At 41.8% G+C, this 18,687-nt stretch overlaps 1 protein-coding gene across 1 annotated transcript in view; it reads left to right on the top strand.

The window, feature by feature from the left end:
- The window catches only part of TRIP11 (thyroid hormone receptor interactor 11), a 1,664,886-nt gene that overhangs the window by 1,545,260 nt on the left and 100,939 nt on the right, over positions 1–18,687 (top strand). The window contains exon 18 of the mRNA XM_044073627.1: positions 1,026–1,140. Coding sequence (XP_043929562.1) covers positions 1,026–1,140 — 115 coding nt within the window. The remainder of the gene's footprint in view (positions 1–1,025; positions 1,141–18,687) is intronic.

The following is an 18,687-nucleotide window of genomic DNA, read 5'->3' as shown; positions in this document are numbered from 1 at the left end:
CTGTGAGCTTTCAGATACAGAAATAAATGAAATAAAATACAGACACTTTGACGCAAAGATGACGTGGAGAGACTTTTTGTGAAGTCTTCAGATACAGCAAGGAAGAAAATAACCAAAGAAGGACATAAAACAAAAATAATATTTGTCATCTCAACAGAAACTGTCCAGGCTAGAAATAACTAATGGTCTTTTTCATGATACAAACAAACCAGAAGAACAAGTCACAAGGACATTTAAAATAACATTGGTTAACATTTAAGAGAGTATGTAAACTGGACAGTATGTTTCACTCTTTAGTGACGTCTTTGGACTGAGTGTACATCAGTCTTTACTTTGTCTAGCCATGTTATAATAGAATTAAAATAACTCTGACAGTATTAACTGTTTGGCAAGAATTTGTACTAATACAAATAAATATTAATGGATACAGTAGTAAGGTGTCTGTCTGGTCAGCTGCTAATATTTTGCAGTTTTGCCTTAGTGAAAGAGAGTTCCACTTCCTAGCAACTCAGAGAAAAGTCTGTAAACCCTCTGTACTTTTAGATACAATTAAGTAGCATTTTGTTCTCAAAAATGCAAAATCATTGATCTACAAAATATCAAGACTCAAATTACAGAAAGCAGCTTAATAACCTAGTCCCTACACCTCTTGCTTATTTATATATACCAACTAAGATCAGAAAAGAGTAGGAAAGGGCAGATCCCCAGTTCACAATCTCCCACAAAGTAATGCCAGCATTTTGTGATCACATGACCATTCAGTCATGTGTGCCACTATTACACATATGAGTAAGTAAACTTTCTACAATCTGTATGACATTTGGATAAAGCAAGTGGTATAAATGCATGTATTAGTTGATTTTTACACTTCTTTCATCTGTGGCTTATGAGACTGTGTCTAAATGGGGTTTTGTTTTGCTCGAGTGATGACCATAGAACACTGATAGCATTTATGATTTCATAATAATGAAATTTATGCTAGTTGTACTGAATTGTGAAATGAATGTTATTCGTTTTGTTGATAGGGTGCTGATGAGAAATCTGTTTGTGGGTTATTTCCATACCCCAAAGAACAAGCGTCATGAAGCACTAAGATTAATGGGGAGCATTTTGGGACTTTCAAGGGATGAAGTTGATCAGGTAAGCATTCAGTGGAAATTCTAACCAAACCATTCTATCTCCATTAAAGGTGTCACACTGATATTACTAATACCTGTCGTACATTAGGAAGGTTCACTGTAGTAGTAAATTGTAATGTTTGGGTTTATTTACTAGTCAAGCTGCACTTGTTTGGACGTTCTTTCTTTAGCTGTCCCATTTGCTTGAAATGACCAGTGTTGGTATCACATCAGTACAGGTTCTGATGTTTGGAGAAAGAAGGCTGCCAGTAAAACAGCATTTGTATGTGACTCATTGATTTTGACTACATCCAATGTTGTCTTTTCCATCTGCCTCAACTCTGTGTGTTATCAGATCTGATTGGATCTGAGGTCAGCACATCAGGCCCTTGACTTAGAAGCTTCAACTCCCCACCTTGCTCTAATCCTTTTTGTTACCTTATCCCCCAGATCTCATTTGCCGCTCTTCTGTGGGACATGGTTTCAGGAGCACTGTTGAGGTAACTATTTTCTCTGGTGAATTTTTTTTACTGGATTGCAGTGTTTTTTGGTACTTTATTTACCCATTTATGTAGGGTTAGAGTATCTCTCCTGTCCTTTCCTCTCCTCCTTCCCTTTGAGAATTCAGCTGTGTGTTTTTTTTCAGGGCTTTACAATCTTAGCTGTTTTTCTGTCTTGCTCCTCTGCTTTCTGGTTAGGCCGTAGTGTCTGTTTTACTGTCCCTGAACTTTCTTATGGCGCTTGTCTCCCTCTTTGGGGTTTCTTTTGTGTGCGGTTGCTCTGGTTTTGCTCTTCTCCCTGTGTGTTGAGTATTTGTGTGATTTTGTGTGTTGCTGTGATATTGAAATACCACCTTCTACTGTGTTGAAGTTTACTGGCCAGAATATCTGAGAAGAGTTAGGGATTTAGAAAATGTGTTAACTGCAGTCACAAGCTGCCCCCATAGGATTTGCATCAGTGGTGCATATACTCATGTGGGGTGGCTTATCTGGATCAAGACTGAGACCTGTTCCTGTTTTGGGTCTAGGGCCTTGGCTGTTGGATGTGCCAGGTTAATGATAAAGAGGCTCCTTCCTGCTTTTTACTGGATAAGGTCACCTACTTTTCCCACCTCTTGCAAAGAAACAGAAAATGCAGTAAACAAAAAGAAAAAGAAATATGGAAACAGCTGGCTGACTTCTCAATCATTCTTAGACTCTGAGTTAGTCCAGAAGGCCCCCAAGCTCTTTGCTTCTTCTTTCGTTCAGGCTTCGGCACCTTCTGGTCCCGACTCTTGTTTTTTCATTAACAGTGTCGGAACAATATCTTTCCCAGCATTCAAATGTGTCAAGCCCGTTCTTGGTTGCTGCACCGCAGTCATGTGCATACCGAAAACTTTTTATCTCCATCACCCTGGGTCCAGTGTTCTCACTGTAATCTTCACCCTTTTGGGGATATTCTCCACTAGTTAGGGTCCAGGATTTAGCCAAAGCACTGCACTGGCCCACTAAACTGCCTTTGATGGCTTCCTCATAGTCTCTGAGGTCCACTCAGAGCCTTATGAAAATTGATTTAGACAGGATGATGCAGACATTCTTGAAGACATTTAGGTAGGAATCATTCCCTCACCCTCCACTCTGAGAGTGGAGAGAGCTGGTCCTTCTGGCCCTTCACTCATTTCTCCTTCTCCAGTTCATCTTTTGGTGGTAGTGGCTCTGGATCCAGCTCTTGTCCATATGGTACCATCATGAGTGCTGACAACTTAGCTGCCTGCACCCACAAGCTACCTTGATGTACTTTATTCCAGCCCTGTCGGAGACATCTGCATCTGGGAGCCGAGGAATTGAGGCGGGGGGAGGGGGGTCAGGGTTGATCCTGAGACTTTTGGGGCCAACTTTGCTCCTCAGTGTTTCAGTCTTGGACAGCTGGACTCTGGTCAGGGCTTTGGATCTGGCCATGGAGCAAGGGACCTACAATTGATGGCATTGTGGTAGCCACAGCCCCCAAAAAAAGAGATCTCAGAAGACAGTATGTCCATCTGTCTACCAAAGAGCGAGTCCAGAGCATTCGGCAGATTTGGAAAGAGCACATATGCTTCAGCCATTTTTACTCTCCATGCACTGAACTACATAGCACAGCTGACCAGGTGTCAGGGAGACTTGATTAACAAAGCCAGTAGTTGAGACTCACCTTTCCATGCCTGTCTTATCCACCACGGAGAATGTTATAGCTAGGGTGGCAGGCACTGGCATTACAATTCAGGGAAGACGGCCCAAGACATGGTCCCAGTTAGAGGAGAATTTGCACATCAATGTTTTGAAATTGTAGGCCTATCATGACAGTCTCCCCAAAGGTATGATTTTGATCCAGACCATCATAATGTTGGTAGTCTGGTACATCAGCAGGTAAGGTGGAACTCAATCTTGCCTCCTTTGCCAAGAGGCCATTAAGGTGTGGCAAAGGGTAATGTCTTAGCGCTTTCTGATAGTAAAGCGCAACCTGGGGAAATCCAACATTTTAGAGGGCAAATTGAGCAGGAGCATTCTGATACATCATGAGTGGTCCTTCAGTCCATCAGTGCAGCACAGATTTTCAAACACTAGGGCTAGCCTTTCTGTGATGTGTTTGTGACCTTTTACAACAGCATCAGCTTCTTTGCCATCATCCCTCTCAAGGGACTGTCACCAAGGGATGCTCTAGTCCTTGCAAGACCCCCACATCTCTGTATATTCCATCTTATTCCTTTGATAATAAAGTTCTTACAGAAAACAGCTTCCAGCAAGGTGACCGTGGTCCTCATAGCCCCCTTCTTCCCCAGACAAGTTAAGTTCCCCTTTCTGTGGCCTCACCTGGTTCACCCTTCCTGGATCCAATTCTGGATCTAATCTCTCATCCTCCTGGTCAGCCTCACTCAGATCTCAAGTCCCTGAAGACTTGACTGTTTGGGTCCCCCTCTTCCAGTGATGGCCAGAGATCCCAAGCTGTCTGCCAGTGTTGTGTATATTCTTTCCTCATCGAAAAAGCCTTCCACCAGAACAAAAATATGGTAATAGAAAAGATTTAGTATTTGTGCTGTTGCAAAGGCTCTGGGTATTTTGTGCTCCCCTAGCTGAAATTTTAATCTTTTAGCTGTTCTTTTTCAATATGGAACTATAACTAGCTATTCTACTGTTAAGGTTAAGTTGACAGCCATTTCCAGTTTCACTGTTAGTCAAGACCATCTCTCCAATGCTTCTTTAAGGTTATCTAAAGCCTTTTTAAAAGGGATTTTTGTCCTTTGGACCTTCCTTGAGGGACCTAGTGCCACCTTGGGATATATCACTTTTATTACAGACTGTAGCCAGTGCACCTGTTGAGCTTGCTGCTATGGTGGATCTTAAGTTCTTTTCATGAAAAACTCTCTACTTAATTGCAGTAACCCCTGAGAGATGAGTGTCAGAACTTCCGGCTTTGACTTGTAGGCCTCCTTATCTGATTCTTCACAAGTACAGGGTTTCTTTGCAGACTAATCCAGCCTTTTTTAACTAAGATAGCCATTGAGTCAAAGCTGAATCAGTCTATTCATTTGCCACTTCCGAAGGACTGAAGTCTGGCTCTTGATTGACCATTGAGAGTTTACTTAGAGAAGAGAACCAATGACATCAGAAAATCAGATCAACACTTTGTCATTTTCTAAGGCCAGGTTAAGTAAAGGAATAGTTCACCGTGTCCAGATGACTTTCTGACTATGTGTCTGTCATGCACAAGGTTAATGGATGTTCTTCATTCCACATTGCTGCAGTCCTAACCATCGGGTAGTCCGCTGTCCAGTCGGCCCGAATACCAAAGTATATGGCTGACGTCGGTCAAGGCGCATTAGACTGATGTCAGGACGTCAGGGTACTAATGCGCATGACCGACGTCATATCCCCAGTCTTTTTTGCCGCATGGTCTGATGCAGAAGCAGTTTTGCGAGTGCAGGTTGGCGTTCTGAAATTTTCTGAAGTCGGAGTTTCAGACCGAATCAAAGTTGGCTAAGTACCCCGTTGGGGAACATTTTGGTTTTTTCTTGCCTCAGTATTTAACCGGATGTCAGAAAAAGTGAATAACTGTATTTCTTGTGGGAAACAGATACCTCATAGGGATTACCATACTTTGTGTATACCTTGTTTAGGGCCTGAGCACGACGTTGTTGGATGCCGCTCTTGTGCTAGATTTAACAAACGCACTATTAAGAGAAGGTTAGACTGTGCCAGGTTAGTGTTTGGGAAGCGTTGTAATTATAAAATGCCGTCGGATGCTCCGACGCCCGCTTCGACCAAAAAGCGCAAGGACAAAGCAACAAAGCCTAGGGTTGAAGAACCGGCAGTCCCGGACGCCGGTTCTTTAGAAGGCTCAGTGGAGCCAGAAGTTTTGCCAGGAGTTTCTGTGGAGTCTCAGGCAGAGACTTTACTGTTACAGGATGTGCCCTCTCAGGAGGTAGGCCAGGCTGAGGGGCTTCTCAGGTAACTGTTCTTCCCTCTCTTCCTAAGGTAGTTAGAGCCTCTCCTTCTGTTTCCAAGACTTCTTTGAGAGGTAGGCCAAGTTTAGCTTCAGTGGGGGCTTCTCCTAGCACTTCAGGTTCTGTACCTAAGAAACATATGCTTAAAATGGCAGAGGATTTGATTACTATGATTAGAGGTTCTATGCCCCCTCCTGATAAGAGGCCTAGGGTGGAGCCTGAGTTTGAGAGTTTTGAACAGTGTTCAGAGGCTTCTGAGTCTTGACTGAAGACTTGCAGGAGTTTCCTCATTATTCTGATTCTGATGTGGATGATTCCACTCCTTCAGCTTCTCCTCCTGAGGATTTTTCATTTTCAGAGACTCTGCATTCCATGAGGGAGCATTTTAAATGGGAAGGCCAAGATTTCTCTGATTCCAGGAAGAGGCTTAGGGAATTTTGTTTTTACCCCAGCATAGGCCCTTAGCTATACCTCCTGTGTTGAATGTGGTGGAAGATGTTTTTGCGGAGGCTTCCCTGAACCCTGATTCTTTGCCTCCTGCTCCTGTTAAACCTGATAGGTACTATAGGGTGCCTGAAGCTCATAAGTATCTTTTAAGAGTCCTAGGGCAGACCCAGAAATTGTTTCTCAGGGGCCTAAGGGTGTTAAGGCCTCGGTTGTTAAAAATCCTGTTCCCTCTGATAAAGAGGCAAGGGCTTTGGATAGATGGGGAAAGAAAGTGTATACTTCTTCCACTTTAGCCATGAGGGCGTTGAATTGTCAGTTTCACATGCTAAAATATCAAAATTATCTCCTTTCACAATTGAAATCTAAGGTGGATGCTCTGGCGGAAGGTATTGAGTGTAAAGAGTTGCTGGATTTAGTTCATGTGTCTGAACAAGTGGGTAAGCATTCTTTGCAATGTGGTTTTGATGCTGTGCAGGCCTCCTCGAGGGTGGCTGCCACTGGTTCTGTTCTTCGAGGCACGCTTGGTTGAGGGATCAGAATTTAGCTGAGCATGTTAAGACAAGGATTTTGGATGCTCCTTTACAGTCTGATGTGTTGTTTGGTTCGCCTGTGGAAGCAGTTTTAAAGAAAATGGAGGACAAGGCTAAATCTATGCAGACTGTTAAAGATTTTTTGCAGGTGCAGCCTCCAAAGTTTAGCAGAAATTGGCCTACTAAGGGATGGACATATCCTGCTTATGATTCCCAGTCTAGGGGTAGGTCTAGACGTGGTAGAGGCAGAGCTCAAGGTTCTTTTAGGCCTAGAACAGGGAGTTCTCCTGCTCAGACTTCTGGTGAGGGCAGGGGTCAGTCCTTTCGTAAACAGACCCAATGACCTGCCTTTTCAGCTGCCAGTTCATTCTCGTCTGGCAGCTCCTTTGGGAGGAAGACTGTCTCTTTTCAAAGAAAATTGGGATTTAATTACTCAAGACAGATGGGTTTTGGATATCATTCACCACGGTTACAGGTTTTATTTCCATACTTTGCCCCCTTTCAAAGGCATGCCAGACGTTCCTCCTCCACAAAGAAAAGAGGCTCACAAGCAAATTTCTCTGTTACTCCAAATAGGGGCCATTCAGCCAGTCCCTGTACCAGAACGGGGCCTAGGATTTTATTCTCGCCTGTTCCTAGTACCAAAGAAGGGGAACACGTGGAGACCAATTTTGGATTTATCTATCCTCAACACTTATCTGGACATTCCCAAGTTCAAAATGTTGACGTTACAACAGCTTTTACCTCTGCTGGGCAAAGATCACTGGATGGTAACTTTAGATCTCAAGGAAGCTTACCTTCATGTGCCTATAAGATTAAGTTGCAGAAAGTATCTGCGTTTTCGAGCTGGAAATTCTCATTATCAGTTCTCTGCATTGCCCTTTGGCTTATCTACTGCCAGAGTATTCACAAAGGTTCTGGCTCCAGTGATAGCTTTCTTCAGGCTAAAAGGAATTCAAATCTATCCTTATTTGGACGACTGCCTGATTCTGGCTCAAGAAAAGGAAGACCTTCTACAGCATTTGGAATATGTCATAGCAGTGCTAAGATGCCTAGGGTATTCTGTGAACGAAATAAAGTCCAGTCTAGTACCCTCTCAAGATATGTGCTTTCTGGGTGTGAGACTGAATACAGCAGCCCAGATGGCCTTTTTAACCCTGGACAAACAAAAGAATCTCTCCAGTTACTTCCATCATCTATCTCTTCAGTCCGGGCTGACTGCAAGGACAGTCCTTCAAGCCTTAGGGTTCATGGCATCTTGTATTCTGGTACTTCCCAATGCCAAACTGCATATGAGGAAGCTACAATGGTATCTCAAAAATCTGTGGACACAGCACTGCCAGGATTTGGACACTGTCATTCAAATAATACCTTGCATTCAAAAGGAATTTTTGTGGTGGGCTCAGGAATGTCACCTAAACAAGGGACTCTCTGTGACCCGGCCAGAGGCAAGTCAGATTCTAACGACAGATGCCTCAGATGTTGCTTGGGAGCTCATCTAAATGGAAAGTGGATACAAGACAAGTGGCCTGCCAGACTTCAGCATCTACATATCAACATGAAGGAGATGTTAGCAGTCCAGTTTGCATTGATGTCTTTCAAGGAGTTACTTCTTCCAGGGCAGGTGTTGATTCTAACAGACAACACAACTGTCATGTGGTACATCAACAAACAAGGGGGAACACATTCTTATCCTCTATGCAGGCAAGCAATGCTTTTATGGGAAACTGCGCTCAGCTTGCAACTAACTCTACAGGCAAGGTTTCTGCCGGAGCACAGAACTCCTTAGCAGATGTGTTAAGCAGACAAATCATGGATCCCCACGAGTGGAAACTGGATCTTCATGTATTTCAGAAATTGACAGTGTCATGGGGAACTCCAGACATAGATCTGTTCGCTTCTCCACTAAACCACCAGCTGCCAAAGTTTTGCACAAAGGGGTTTCATCACACAGCTTGGAAAGTGGATGCTCTTTCTTTCAGTTGGAAAAATCTTCATGTGTATGCCTTTCCACCTCTGCCTCTTCTTCCAAAGGTGCTCCTAAAGGTCAGACAAGACAAGCCAAGGATGATTTTAATAGCTCCAGATTGGCCTCGACAACACTGGTACCCACTACTAAGGAGTCTGGTAAGGAAGCCTCCATGGCCTTTGCCTTTGATTCCACATCTGTTATCTCAGAAGAACGGTCACCTGCTCAATGTCAAGCTTCACTCTCTTCATCTAACAGCCTGGCATATTCTGTTCTAAAACACAGCAGGTCTCAACTTCCTCAACAAGTTTTAAATGTGATTATGGAAGCCAGAAGACCTAGTACAAGGAAGGTGTACGAGAAAAATGGAAGAGATTTTTATTTTGGAGTGCAGCAAAGAATTTGGAGATTTCTGAGCCTAATTTGAGTGTGGCTCTTCAATATCTTACTGAGTTATTGGACAAAGGTTTGTCTTTCTCTTCCATTAAGATTCATGCTGCAGCAATTTCAGCTCACTATGATTGTGACCCACCATTGTTTTCGCATCCTTTGTTCAAGCAGTTTCTTAGAGGGCAAAGAATATAAGACCCCCGAGAGCTCCTACTCCTGCTTGGGATCTCAATTTTGTGTTGGAAAAACTTACTCTACAACCTTTTGAGCCTGCGGCTACTGCTGAATTGAAATACTTGTCATGGAAGACTGCTTTTTGTTGGCTATTACTTCTGCAAGAAGGGTTTCTGAGTTGCAGGCCCTTATGGCAGTAGAGCCCTTTTGATTTTCCATAAGGATAGGGTATCATTACGCACTAATCCTTCCTTTATGCCTAAGGTGGTTTCTAGTGTGGCTTTAAACCAAACTATTCATTTGCCTACTTTCTATGCAGATCCCCAAAATAAGGGGGAAAAGATTTTGCACACTTTAGATGTACATAGGCAGTTGCGTTATTATTTAAGCAGGACTAAGGATTTCAGGCAGTCTCAGCAGTTGTTTGTTTCTTTTGCTTTGAGTTCTCAGGGCAAGCCTGTGTCTAAGCAAACTATTTCTAAGTGGATCGGGTTTTGCATTTCTTTTTGTTATTCCCATCATGGCAAGGAGATTCCAGCTGGGATTAGGCCTCATTCCACTAGGGCTACTGCCACTTCAACAGCATTTCTAAGGGGGGTGGCAACTAAGGATATTTTGGAGGCAGCTACTTGGAGTTCAGTGCATACTTTCTCTAAGCATTACCATCTTCCTCTCTACTCTAAATCTAGGGCTGGTTTTGCCACAGCTATTTTGCAAGGCATGTTGACAGCTCCTGCTTCCTTATGATTTGCCAGCCTCCCTTAACTCTGCTTTGGGATTCTACCCAATGGTTAGGACTGCAGCAATGTGGAATGAAGAACATAGTACAGTTTTGTACCTACCATAAATGTAGATGTTCGAGGATCCACATTGCTGCAGTCCAATTTACCCTCCCTCCTTCCCCTCTGTGTTTAGGGGTGATGGTGTGGGTTAGGATATACTTTTGTACATTTGTATATATTGTATATATGTTTGGTGCAGGGTTTTTTGGTTTTTTGGTTTGGGCCTTGTCTTTTTAGGGTCTTCTGACATCTGGGGCAAGAAAAGACTGAGGATATGACGTCGGTCATGCGCATTAGTACCCTGACGTCCTGACATCAGTCTAATGCGCCTTGACCGACGTCAGCCATATACTTTGGTATTCGGGCCGACTGGACAGCGGACTACCCGATGGTTAGGACTGCAGCAATGTGGATCCTCGAACATCTACATTTATGGTAGGTACAAAACTGTACTTTTCTCCTTACCATCCAAACTGAAGGCTTACTCTATAAGGGCAATATCTACGTCAAAAGCCTTTTTCAGTCACACCTCTTTGAATATTTGCTCAGCTGTTAACTTGGCCAAACACTCAAACCTTTGTGTCTCATCACAAGTTTTATATCCAGTCTAAAGTGAAGGGCTTCCATTGGCTCCACCATTCTTCAGAATGTTCTGAGTTAATACCATCCAGTATAGCCTGGCTGAGGACTCTGTTCCACAAGTTAAGGTGGATGCAAAAGAGATTGGATATGACTGGTTATGTATTACCATAACACTATATCTGTGTTGTTCTCTTCCTTCCTTTCTTCTCAACAAACCTTCCTTCAGTTTCCATACGACATTGTCACCTGTATTTCTTGGCTTCCTGTGGATCTTGGAGGGCTGCTCAAAGTCTTTGCTTGTTTGTCCTCCTCAGGTCTTGTCCTAATGATTTATCAGGTAGCATATCTTTATAGTGGCCAAGTAGATCTGAGGAGTTTTGGTAACTTAGAGCATTATGGGAGGGGAGTTGCAATTTTATAGCCAAGAGTCTAATGTGCCGACCTTGGATCCAGTCAAATCTGGTAACCCACAGGTTGAGCTGGATCAACACAAGACAAGATGGATGTAGCATTATGGTTAGTACCTAACTTTCATTTACTTGGTTGTGTTCTATTCATGGGGTAGTTGCTTTTGTTTGTGAGATGATTCATAGCATCATTTCTGTTCAGTCTAAGACTATCCAGTCAGGACCTCAATAGCAAATTTTGTAAGGAAGGATATGTCTTTATCTTCCAAGTACTAGATCTGCTTGTAATGAACAAATTGCCACTAAATAGTTTTATTCAGAGTGCGTGTGTATTGTAAGGCCAGAGTGTAGCACTAATATTTGTGAGCTTAGTTTAAATTTTACTAAAGTTGCTAAACTCAAGGAAGTTAAAGCCACTATTTTTATCTAATCGAAGAAAACAACACATCTTGTAGAAGCATTCTATGAACAAAAAAGGTTCTGCTAAATCTGTGAAGCAAAGAGAAAAAGTAATTGGAGAAAAATGTTAAAAAGGGGACATTTCTGAAAAGCACAAAAACTTTGCTCCTGTGTGAGCAGCATAGAAGAGGAGGCAACATATTTGTCATAACCAAAAAACAGCCATAGAGGTGCACAAAAAGAAGTCAGTGTCACTGCTGGATTTATACAAACAGCTGTTGTGATGCTGTATACAATTATTTGAGTTGAAGAGGTTAAAACCTTATTTAAATCCAGTGCGAAAGATGTTTAACTCCAGGAAATGGGTATGAATACATTTATTAATTAAAAATCAAATACTTCAAAACGCACATTAGTTTAAGTGCTTTTGTCTCTCTCTCTCTCTCTCAGGAGACTTCATTAGAAACAGTTTGTTCGTGTCTTGAGTTCCTCATAAAACCTTCTCAATTAAGTTGTTCAGTTACTTAAAGAAATAGTACTTAAATACGTGTATTAAATAAATGAATTACAGTCCAATATATTAATTATTTAAATGAAACAATTCACAAAGATTTATTATTTGATAATTATAAAATGATGTTTTTGAATGTTTTTTTTTTCTAGAGTGGACAAAAAGTATGGACTATATGTAAAAAAAAAAAAAATTGGTGAGAGATCAAGACCAGTATTTCAGGAACACATCATACCCTTTAGTAAGAGGGAGAGTAAATGCTTATAATAGCAGAATTAATTTTGATTTGGATATTGAGGTTAGTGATCAACGAAATATGGATATTAACAATTGTCAGAGTTTAGAGCAAGTTGAATCTTACAAGATTAATAAGGGTGATGCTGTAAATTATATTCACAGGGAAGAGGATTTCCCCCCTTCAAAGGTCACAGAGGTTACTAAATTGGGGGAGGAAACCTATAGATATAGGGTCATATCAGGGAAGAATATTACAGTTCCAGGGGAGTATAGGTTCATAGGCAAGTACTAGGCTATCTGCCCAAGGGCATTTATAAGCCTAACCAGAATGTGTTGGCTTTCGCCACCTCTTTAGATTAGTTCCCTGTGCCTCTGTCCAGCAGAGCCATTAGTTCCCTGTGCCACTGTCCAGCAGAGCCATTATGCGCCACTGTCCAACAGAGCCAGTGCAGTGATCCCCGGGGTAAATTTTCTGTTTCCCATCCACCCGTCAAGGTTTCTTGATGGTCTTGAAGAGTGTTAGTGAGGGGCTCTGCCTGATGTATATTGGAATCCTGTTCCAAAGCATAGGGAGTCTCTGGGTTAGGAATCTATACCTCCAACATGTCCTATTTATCGTTGTGGTGAAGTTTATATCTGTAGAGAGTGTGGCTCTCTGGGATTTGTGTTTTTTTAGGTGGAGCATTTCCATCAATTCTGGGTTGGACATGGCCTTGTATGTCAGGCAGAGATCACCTCTGAGTAAGCGGTATGCAACTGAGTACAGCTGAAGTTTCTTGAGTCGGGCTGCATAGGGCATATGTTTGAGGCCAGTAATCCTCTTGGTGAGGTACTTTTGTGGCCTTTCCAGCTGTTGCAGGTGTCTTGTAAGGTACATCCCAAATGGGGCGTTGTATTCTATGATGGGTCTAATGAGTGATGAGTAGAGAGGCACAATAACCTCTTTTGTTCTAGATGCGAACCTTTTTGTGATTAGGTGGGCTACATAGAAGGATTTTCTAACCACCTTGGCAATATGATTATCATAGGAGAGATTACTATTTACTTGGGTCCCCAGATCCCGTAGTACATTTTCTGTATTTAGGGGAATACCACCTATGTGGTAGTTCATGGGTACTTTGTTTTTTCCAAAGGGGATGACTATGCATGTATGTCCAAGTGGAACATGAATTACAATTTCAGAGGAAGGAGTCGGCGAGAATAAATGATGAAACTGAGACAGACTCTGGAGAAGTTTTATTAACAAAAAATGGCTTTAATACCTTTAAATATAGGAGCTTAACAATAGATAATGATTTGTTTTCACATTTTGAAAGTGTTGAAATTTATACCTAGTAGACAAGTGGATATAGGTGAGGTATTAATATATTTTAAATTATATATTAAAAATTGAATTTAGCTTTGTTTTTCAAAAATCAGGAAACTAAAAGAAGGGAAGTGTGACACTGGCAGCCCAGCTGTCTGGAATTTTGTAAATAATCATATGTCATTTGTGAATATTAATATGATTCATATGCTTGTCTTACAAATGTTAAGAGAACTATAGGTTGTGTGTGTATTAAACTACTGGTGCAGAAATGTGTGTTGAACAGGGTTTGTACGGTACTGAGCTTCAAGGATGTATCCACAGTGTACCCTGCTGGAAAAGAACAAAAATGTATATAAATTTATAGGCCTGTGCAAATGTGTGTTTTAATAGTAGAAGCTGGAACATACAGAGTTAACTTGCAAAACTTCAAGAAAATAAGTTGAAATGAAAGTGTTTTACGATTGTGTTCTCTCAGTTCAGCAGCAGACACAATGTCTAGAGCTAGAAGTTCTGCAAACTTCTGAGAGACATGTACTTCTCACACAGCGATGTTAAAATTTTGTTGGTATCTGTTTAACCTGGGAACTGAAGTCAGGTGACAAAGAGTGACGTCATACAAGCTAACCCAGCAGTAATGTTTATTAATTTAAGAACTCTTTCAGAGAGAGACTGGGCATTTTGTATCTTGTCTTGGACCTAGAAACATCCACTCAACACTTCTGCCTGCATGTTATCTGTAAGTAAGATTCAGGGCATAGCATTTCTTAGATGTAAATAGGAATATAATAAAGGACAGGGTTGAACATTAAGCCCAACAAATGTCAGATGGATATGGAAGAGGTCTCCTACCTGGGAGTGGTAAGATCAGGCCAGAATCTGCCAAAGTGGAAGCTATTCAGGCATGGCCTGCCCCTGTTACCAAAAATCAGGTGAGGGCATTCTTAGGGACAGCGGGGTACTACAGAAAGTTTATCCCCATTTGCAGTACCATAGCTGCTCCCCTCACAGACCTGACCAGGAAAAACAAGTCAGATACGGTAGTGTGGACCCCAGCATGTGAGCAGGCATTCCAGAAGCTTAAAGGAGCTTTGGGAGGACCCCTTGTGTTAGCCAGTCCAGATTACAGCAAAGAATTTGTTGTGCAGGTGGGTGCTTCAAACCATGAGGTGGGGGCTGTACTTAGCCAGGTCTCCTCAGAGGGAGAAGAGCACCCATTGGTATATCCCAGTTGTAGGCTCCAACCCAGGGAGGAATGCTATATAGCTGTAGAAAAGGAATGCCTAGCCGTAGTGTGGGCACTGCAGAAACTTAAGCCTTATCTATATGGAAGGAAATTCATTGTAATTAATATCACAATCCCTTAACATGGCTACATTGAGCCAGCCAGCAAAATGCCAAGTTACTAAAGTGCAACCTAGGGTTGCAAGCATATGATATGACCATGCAACACCACAGTGGGGTTAACAATGCTAACGCAGACGGGCTCTAGCTATAGTGTCACGATCTCAGCCAAGTGGCCAAGCTAAGACCTCCAGTATCCTCTCTGTCCAACCAGTGCTTCGTGTCCCTGCCCAAGTAGCTGACGCGCACACACACACACACACTTTGAGATTTGATTGATATACAAACTCACACACCTGGGAAAGGCTGACACAGGTTTACTAGCTATACCCCCTTCTACCCAGACTATAAGGTAGTACCAGCTGCCACCCTTGCGTATCAGCTACTATAAGGCCATTACAAAGGGTGACCATTCCTACTGTGTAATGTTACTATTAATCCAAATGGTAGTCTGACCAAGAGCAAGGCTATTTGAGTGGCCTGTACAGTGTCATCAAATATATATGCAAGTACACTAAGAGCTTAAATGTATGTGTCACAAATATCAGCCACAAAGATAGGTTTAAATATATTTAATAATAAAAGACAATACTCAAACAACACAGTAACTAGAGTCCAAAATCAAAGGAAGCATTTTAAAACAACATTGCAGGACAGTCTCAAATAAATACAGAAAACATCTAAACTGATCTTTACTATATTCCTAACTATACCTAAGAGATGCTGTGTCCTGAATCTTACTTACAGACAACACGCAGGCAGAAGGGCTGAGTGGATGTTTCTAGGTCTAAGACAAGATACAAAATGATCAGTTTCTCTCTCTCTCTCTCTCTCTCTCTCTCTCTCTGAGAGAGTGCTTAAATTAATAATGAACATTCCTGCTGGGTTAGCTTGGATGACATCACTCTTTGTCACCTGACTTCAGTTCCCAGGCTAAACAGGTACTAACAGAATTTTAACATGCGTGTGTGAGTAGTACATATCTCTCAGACGTTTGCAGAACTCGGAAATCGTAAAACAATAAAATGCTTTTACATCTGAAACCTAGTAATTATTTCTGTTTCAAGACAATGCAAAAACTCCTAGCTCTAGACATTGTCTGCTGCTGAACTGAACTAAGAGATAACACAATCATAAAACACTTTAATTTCAACTTATTTTCTTGAAGTTTTGCAAATTAACTCTGTATGTTCCAGCTTCTGCTATAAAAGCATACATTTACACAGATACATCGTTTATATTTATTTCTGTTCTTTTTCCAGTAGCGTACACTGTGGACACATCCTTGAAGCTCAGTACTGTACAAACCCTGTTCAACACACACTTCTGCACCAGTAGTTTAATACACACATAATATATAGTTATTTTACATTTGTAAGACAAGCATATGAATCATGTTAATATAAACAAATGGCATGTGATTATTTACAAAATTCCAGATAGCTGGGCTGGCAGTGTCACAGGAAGCATTAGAAATTTCTTTGAAAAGGAAAAGTATGTTTAATCCACCACTCTATCCTGTCTTAGCTTCCTTTGAAAGATTTTTTTTCCAGGAAGGTATATAGTATGTTCGCAGATATGAGTAAAAATACAATGTACAATTCGAATAAGGATGAAAATGAGATATTGAGAGCCGTGGTTAATAAGTCTATAAGAATCATGCAACTTGATAAAGGTGGTGGTATTATGATGTATGGTACTATGGATTATGTGACCAGTATGACAGAAACTTTACATAATAGAAATCCCGAATAGAGTTGGAATAACCAGCTTCTGAACCTTCAAAAAACAAAATAATTCTAAGGAAATTCTTTCATCTAACATTAGTTCCTCTGTCAATGTGACCTATGGAAGGATAGATCTTTATTTAGAGGAACTAATGTTAGATAAAGAATTTCTTTAGAATTATTTTGTTTTTTGAAGGCTCAGAAGTGGGTTACTCTTAACTATGTTCATGATTTCTAAGGTGCACAAAGATATTATCAACCCCCCCCCCCCCATATAGACTTATGGTGGACGCACATGGCTCTAAAACTCAAACATTTGGAATTTATATTGATAAGTCGAAACCTATTTACAGATGTTCTTCGTGTTTCGCTGTTGCAGTCATCACACTTGGGTTATCTGCCTGCAGGTAGCCCTCAGTCATCAGGGTATAAAGCATACGGCCGATGCCATTCCATCAGCTTTTCTTGCCGCATGGGAGACCGAAGCAGAATCAGTTCACAAGTGCCGGTCGGCCGTTACCTGAAATTTTCGTTGTTCGAGTTGCAAAACTGAGGTCTTCTAAAGCTAAGTACCCCATTGGGGATCCTTTTTTCTTGCTCTAGCCGATATCAGAAAAAGTTAACAATTGTCTTGTCTGTGGAAAGCAAATACCTCAGAGAGATTTTCATTCTTACTGCATCACCTGTTTGGTTTTGTGCCTTGTTTAACGCCCGAACTATTCATCTTCGGGCTATCTTTGTCACTAAATTCTTTCGCTGTCGTTCTCCGTATTCCGAAATGGCTTCAATAAGCCATCTGACTACTGATCTTCAGACAGAGACAGACCGCATAGGTCCAAAACTGCCGACAATGCTTCCGTTAAGCTAGTCACCAGTCTGCCGGTACTCAGTGAGGCGCTTTCGCAGCCCCTGATACCCGCTTCTACAAATTCGCAGGCCTCTGCTAAGACCCATTCGGAGTCCGGTATGCCCTGAGATGCTTCTTCGACTATGGAACCTGCGGATGTCTCTACCTTGGATGGGTCCAGAGCCACTGTGCAGACACTGGCTTTTGAGGGTGTATTCCGATCTTCTGATGTTCATATTAAACCAACAACTTCGTTTCTCAGGCCCAGAGTTATCACTATGCCTAGAAAACCGACAACCAAAGTGCATGATCAAGCTCCCATGCCACATAAACAAATGTTTAGAATGGCTGAAGACCTTATAACCTTAATTAGGGGGAAGCCAGTCTTCCCTCTCTAAAAGACAAATAATTGATTTTCCTTCTGAATCTACAGACCATGAGTCTGATTACTGTGATCCCTCTAATTACCAGGACTTACCCTTATCTACCTTTGAGGATTCAGATGCAGAGGATTCCATTCCCTCTGCCTCCCCTCCAGAGGATTTTTCTTTTGGTGAAACCTTGCATACCTTAAGAGAGCATTTCTGCTGGGAATACCAGGACTACCCTCAGTCCAAAAAGAGACTCAGAATTTTTAGACTTGCCTCAGCACAGGCCTCTAACTATACCCTCCTGTCCTGGATATTGTAGATGATGTCTTCATGGAATCCAGTCTTACTCCTGATACTTTACCACCAGCTCCTAGAAAGCCTGACAGGTACTACAGAGTACCTGACTCTCACAACTTTCTCTAAGAATCCCACTGCAGATCCAGAGACCATTTCTCAGGGACCTAAAGGCATTAAGGCTACTACAGCCAAAAACCCTAACCCTTCGGACAGGGATTCTAGAGCTTTAGACAGATGGGGTAAGAAGGTATATACCTCTGCAACTCTTGCCATCAGGGCTTTGAATTGCCAGTTTCACATGTTGAAGTACCAGCAGCATGTTATAGGACTAATAAAACAAAAAAATGTCGTTGCTTCCAGATTGCACAGAAAACAATGATTTACAAGAGTTAATGCATTCTGCAAACCAAGTTAGTAAACTTACGTTGCAGTGTGGGTTTGATGCCTTAATAGCATCTTGCAGGGCTGTTGTCACTGGGTCTATACTAAGAAGGCATGCTTAGCTGAAGGAACAAATCTTGCCTGACCATGTCAAAGCAAAATTACTAGATGCTCCATTAAACCAGGAATGTTTGTTTGGCACAAAAGCAGAAGTAGTTCTTAAAAAAATGGAGGAAAAAGCTAAATCTATGCAAACTGTTAAAGATTTCTTACAGGTACAGCCACCTAGATTCAGTAGGCATTGGCCTTCTAAAAACTGGTCCTTTCCAGTCTCTCCCAGGCCTTCTCGGTCCAAACCCAGGGGCAACAGACCACCAAGACTACAGTCTCAGGGTATGCAGAGATTTAA

Source organism: Protopterus annectens, chromosome 6.part0 (assembly GCF_019279795.1).
Source record: "Protopterus annectens isolate FY-2018-M chromosome 6.part0, PAN1.0, whole genome shotgun sequence".
NCBI classification, from domain to species: domain Eukaryota; kingdom Metazoa; phylum Chordata; order Ceratodontiformes; family Protopteridae; genus Protopterus; species Protopterus annectens.
Note: the sequence above shows the minus strand (reverse complement) of the source record. Positions and strands in the feature narration are given on the sequence as shown.